Source organism: Crocodylus porosus, unplaced genomic scaffold (genome assembly GCF_001723895.1).
Source record: "Crocodylus porosus isolate Cpor-Errol unplaced genomic scaffold, CroPor_comp1, whole genome shotgun sequence".
Classification (NCBI taxonomy): domain Eukaryota; kingdom Metazoa; phylum Chordata; order Crocodylia; family Crocodylidae; genus Crocodylus; species Crocodylus porosus.
Window position 1 is genome coordinate 29228985 of NW_017728948.1, and position 5966 is coordinate 29234950.

Genomic DNA, 5966 nt, shown 5'->3' on the forward strand with positions numbered 1-5966 from the left:
TCTTTTTTCACCTTCTTCCTGACACTCTGCTTGATATGATCTCTTTCTCTCTCTATGTATATACATAGCTTGCTATATCTGTGTTTTGCTGTAATTCTATACCACTCAGAGACTGGCAGTTGAAATATATTACTTAGAAAGCTTTTCATTTTTTTAAAGTGGAATAACTGCACAGATAACTGCACAGCTGAATGAAAATTTGAGCAAGCTGCTTTTTAAATATTAAATACTTTAAATGTAGCAGTGTGAGTTCAATTACAAAATATGGGAAAGAATCTGCTGTACTCAGTGTCTTCAATCCTCAGATTCTTGTGCACAGCAGTTAGCCACTCACAAATCATTCTTCATTTCTTAAGATGGTCCAAACTGTTCAGTGTTAAACAACACAATGCTGGATATTCTAGTGTTTGCACTGTCAATACAATACAGTGTCAACATACCCCAAATAGTTTCCTTCTGCATGGTACTGTTGTTATAATAGCATAAATTCACTCCTGGATATTAATCTTAATTTTTCAGATACTACCATCTTTGCCCTTTTTTTCTTCCCCTCTGGGATACAGTCTCTTCACTCAGAAACTACTCTATCTCTCTAGACCTATGTCATGTTCCTGTCTGCAATCTGAGCAATATACAGCTTCAATCCTGCAAATATACACTAGTAACATTCCCTATATGAGTATGTCGTCCTACTTCATGAAGGATCAGTTGTACAAATGCCAAGAAAAATGTAAGTATGAAGAAAAATTTAAAAATCTGAGAAAGGTTATTATAAATCAGTAACACATATGCATTCTTAAATCCTGGTTGCTCATATAAAATGCAACTTACAAAACAAAATGAGTTCTTACATATTGCAGTTTGACTTCAGCGTGATCATACCACACACATTCCTGCCAGCAGGTTTTATAAAAGTTTGTGATAAACCCACCAGACAGACTTTTGAATAAAATACCATATTTACTTGAACCTAAGACAGGGGTAGGCAAAATGCAGCCCACCAGGCCATTCTATCCAGCCCACGGGGCCCCTAAAAAATTTAGAAAATTAATATTTATCTGCCCCTGGCTGCTTGTCATGCGTCCCTCGATGGCTTGCTAAAACTCAGTAAGTGGCCCTCCGTCCAAAATAATTGGCTGCCCCGACCTAAGAGAAGGGTTTTTTCCCCAAATCAGCATGGGGGGTAAAGCTCCTCATCTTTGATTCAGATACAAATCACTGCATGGGGCAGATGGCTGCTGCAGCTCTGACTCTGCCCCTGAGCTGAGTCAAACCCAGTGGGACACACAGCACCTGCCTGCCCCCTGTCCTCTTGCCCTCTGCAAATTCTTCCCCCCTCCCTCCCCTTACTGGCAGGTGCATCTTGGCACTGGTTCAGGCTGGATTTCCTTCTGGACACGGTGTATATGGAAACTCAATGCCCTGTCCAGCCAGTCAACAATGCAAATGCCACTGCATGGCTGGCAGGGGCTGCACTTCCACTGCTGTGCTCTGAGGAGGCAATAGAGCAGCTAACAGTAAGGCCAGAGGGTGAAGAAGCAGAGACTGGGAGGTGGGAGGGAAGAGGCAGAGACAAGACTGGAGGGAGTGGGGAAAGGAAGAAGCAGAGCCTGGGGAGTGGTGGGGAAAGACAGAGTCTGGGGGGGTGCAGGAAGCAGGGGGAGCAGGAAGGCTCCAGGGGGAAGAAGGGTATGGGATAGAGGACAATGGCCACTAATGCTGTGTGAAACATCACTGTTCCATTTTGACTTGAGTTTCGAGGTTTGGGTGGAACAGCGTTTTGTTCTGAATTACACTTCAAGTTGAAACAGCTGTTCCCTTTCACTTCATCAAAACAGTGAAGCTGTTTTGATGTTTTTCCCATTCGCTATAATGGGGAAGCTAGAAACAGCCTCTCTCATCTGGCAGGCAGATCGGGGCCCAACTCCGGGATGGCTACTGGGGCTGTGCCAGTCTTCCTGGGGCCAAGGGTCCATGATCTGCCTGCCAGATGAGGGAGGGAAGCCAGTGTGTTACTGGATTTGCCTATCACTTTGAGGTGTGCTCATTTATTAGGGATATATTTCTAGGGTCTTTGTAATTCTATCAATGTGCTGCTTATGTCCCTTGTGTTTCTGTATGGAGCGGTATCTCTCCCTTCTGCAAGTCCTCACCCCCAATGGAGCTGTCTTGCAGGACTCAGTTTCAGTGGGGCTGGGTTCCTCCAGCCACTAAATCAGTCAAATACACACACACACACTCTCTCTCTCACACAGAGATGAAGGTGACATGCCTGACCCAGCTGGGTTGATCAGTATCTACAGGCTGACACCGTCATATGCCAGGAATCAGTTCATTAAGGTAACAATAAAATGCAGTCAGACACAAGCACACAGGTGAATAGAATACATCTGAATCTGGCAAGGTGTCCAACTGACACCCTTGTGAGCCAGCATTCAGTTCATTAGGGCACGTCTGAGCCAAACTGGGTCAATCAGCCTATACGAGCTGATCGCCTTATGTGTCTCAAACTCAGCATGTCCCAATCTTTTGCCCTGTCTTAATAGTGGTAGCCTCTTGATGAGCAGACCCCACAGTATCTCTGGGCTTCACAGGGATCTTTGACTTAGGTAACAGAAGCATTGCTGCGGAGCAAGTGGGGAAGGAGAAGTAGAGAAGGAAAAATACACCCGCTTACCACCAGTTTGACTATAAACGTTTTTTATTGCTAAGTATATAAACTGTATAATGGTACTACTAATAATAGACACGCCAGAAAAAACAAACAAAACAATTACAATATTACCTTGGTTTAATTGAGTATTTGGGGAAACCTAGCTCAAGCTTAACTAATACAATTTAGGTTCAGAAAGCTATGCCTAGAGAGGAAAAGAGAGAGCTGGAATCTCACCTTTTCAAGGCACTCAGGTGATTTGTTGACAAGCAAAGTTCCTAGCATGATCCTTGAAGGGAGATCTGTTTCTCCCAGCTTCTTGAGAACAACAGTGGATGGTATCAGAGAGATTTTTCTCTCTTGAAGCACACTGTTTCCTGCTTTACAGCTTTCTTATACTCTTAGTCTAGCCTCTTCAAAGCATTCTTTTAATTGTGTAAATCAAGAGGGTCCCAAGCCATAAATGGCAGGGAAAATCCTGTTATATAAACAGTTTAAATTTAAAAGAATTACCTTTTCCAGTGACAAGGGGTTATCTGGTTTGGAACATCTCAAGAAACTGATTAACAACCAGGAAAAACATAAAGTTTTAAGGAGTAACCAGACACCTAGAAGCCAGCTTGAAATTATTATGAATATACTGGAAGGGATCTTCTCAGATGGCCTAGCTATGCTTGCACCATGAAGTTAGCATCAGTGTTTTGTATTTTACCTGTTGTGAATAAGCCTCGGCTTAGCAAGACTTTCAGATCTTACTGTAGTCTTTTAACAGACTTAAGGGGATTACTTGGAGTGCTCATAAACTTTGTGGGGAGGACTTCCACCAGTCAGCCCAGGAAAAGTATCACAGCATTTGTGGTCAGGGCTCCAATGGGCTGAACGCTATGATGAACCCTTAAACGTTGTTCAAATGTTGCCCGTACCCGCTCTGACTCAGTTTCTTGCCTCAGCATTCCTTAACCTGGCGACCGAGTTTAAGTCAATCAAGTTTAAATAGGGCTCTCATACTGGGACTGAGGAATGTATGGCCTAAGGTGCCTATTAAACATTATTTCTGCTTAGTTCTGGTTAGATGAGGCGGGTGGGGTGGGGGGGAGAGGGAAATAGAAAAAGTCCTTTGTAAGTACAGCAAGCTGGGTGGCAGGGCTCCCTCAGGAACACAGCTGACAGGTAACAAGTGCTGCCACCTGGGACTGGCGAAGGGAACTGAGCCTGATTGCTCAGTTCCCCTCCCCAGTGCTAGATCGTAGGGCTGGGGAGGGAAACTGAGCTATCTTGCTCAGTTTCCTTTCTCCAGCCTGATTGCAGTGCTGGGGAGGGGAACTGAGCCGGGTCTCAGTTCCCTTCCACTGTGCTGTGATCGGCTTCCCACACCCCAACTGTGGGAGGCAGGGAGAGCCAGGGCTGTGTTCCCCACCTGGCCGAGCCCGGAACCACTGGGAGCGCAGCCCTGGTTCTCCCCTGTCTCCCACCACTTGGCGGCTGGCTGCTTCAAAACTCAAAACGTTTCAAAACATTTTGACTACCCATATTTTGTTTTGAGGCTGTTTTGAAGCCCTTCTTTTCATTTCATTTCAATTTTGCTGTTTCAAGCTCGAAATGAGTCGAAACAGTGTTGAAATAAAACAGTCGGAGAAATTTCGCATAGCCCTAATGGCCACCTGATCCTCCCAATCACTACTTTTCCTGCTGGGGGTGAGGATATGACAAATTCAAGCTACTATGTGATACTTAGGTTCTACCCCTAGAAAATTATAACAAATTCATAGATTTCATAGACATTAGGGCTGGACCTTGGAAGAACATGGAGTCCAGCCCCCTGCCCATGGGGCAGGAAGTCAGCTGGGGTCAAAGGATCTACTAGATGGGCAATTGGCTCCATGGTCAGACCCAGAGGGTGGTGGTTGATGGAAGTCAATCATCGTGGTGACCAATGGGTCCCTCAAGGCTCTGTCCTTGGACCCATATTGTTCAACACCTTCACTAATGATGTGGACCCTGGCATCAGAAGCGGACTGGTCAAGTTCGCTGATGACACCAAACTCTGGGGTAAAGCATCCACACCTGAGGACAGGAGAGTAATCCAGGTTGACCTTGACAGGTTCAAGAAATGAGTAGACAAGAACCTGATGGCATTTAACACTGAAAAATGCCACGGTCTCCACCTTAGGAGAAAAAACCCACAACATGCTTATAGGCTCAGCAGTGCTACGCTGGTTAGCACTTCAGACAAAAGGAACTTGTGGGTCATGACTGACCACAAGATGAACATGAGCCTTCAATGTGATGCGGCATCACATTGAAAAGCGAGCAAAATGCCGGCTTGCATTCATAGATGCTTCTTGAGCAAATCCTAGGATGTTGTTGTCCTGTTGTACTTGACCTTGGTGAGGCCGCAGCTGGAGCACTGTGTCCAGTTTTGGGCTCCACAATTCAAAAAGGATGTGGAGAAACTTGAGAGGGTGCAGAGGAGAGCCATGCACATGATCAGAGGTCAGGGTAACAGGCCTTACAATGACAGGCTGAGAGCCATGGGGCTTTTTAGCCTGGAAAAGTGCAGGCTCAGGGGTGATCTGGTGGCCGCCTACAAGTTTATCAGGGGTGACCACCAGGATCTGGGGGAACGTCTGTTCAGCAGAGCGCCCCAAGGGATGGCAAAGTCAGATGGTCACAAACTCCTCTGTGACCGTTTCAGGCTGGACATAACGAAGAACTTCTTTACTGTCTGAGTCCCCAAGGTCTGGAATAGACCACAGCCGGTGGTGGTTCGAACACCTACTTTGGTCGCCTTCAAGAGACATCTAGATGCCTATCTTGCTGGGATCCTATGACCCCAGCTGACTTCCTGCCGCTGGGGCAGGGGCCTGGACTCGATGATCTTCTGAGGTCCCTTCCAGCCCAAATGTCTATGAAATCTACGATCCCAGGAAGATAAACTCCAAATGCATAAACGTGCCACATCTACAATATAAGTATGGGGAGTCGTCTTGCATTCGGGGCCGGCTTAAAGCTGTGTAAATCCGGCGTCATCTCGGACCACCGCAGTACCTGAGTGGGTCCAGCAATTATGCGGGAGGCAAGGATTTTTTTGGGGGAGGGGAGATACTTTTGACGAGAGCCACTTTGAAATGCTCAGGCTTGCGACAACCATACCAAACACCGCTCCCTTTTCCCTTCCTTCTCGCACCATCCCTGTGGCCGCAAGCGGCGAAAACCACCAAGAAACGCTCGCTAAGGAGAAGCTGCGACGCCGGGAGCGAGGCCCCGCCCGGCTCCGGGCTTTGCTTGTGGAGGCGGCGCCGGTCCCTGGTCC

General features: G+C 46.6%; 1 protein-coding gene across 1 annotated transcript in view; it reads left to right on the plus strand.

Moving 5' to 3' along the window:
• The first annotated feature begins 681 nt into the window (after window positions 1-681).
• LAP3 (leucine aminopeptidase 3) overlaps window positions 682-5966 on the plus strand; it is a 37956-nt gene continuing 32671 nt past the window's right edge. Inside the window, exon 1 of the mRNA XM_019552573.1 lies at window positions 682-730. Coding sequence (XP_019408118.1) covers window positions 682-730 — 49 coding nt within the window. The remainder of the gene's footprint in view (window positions 731-5966) is intronic.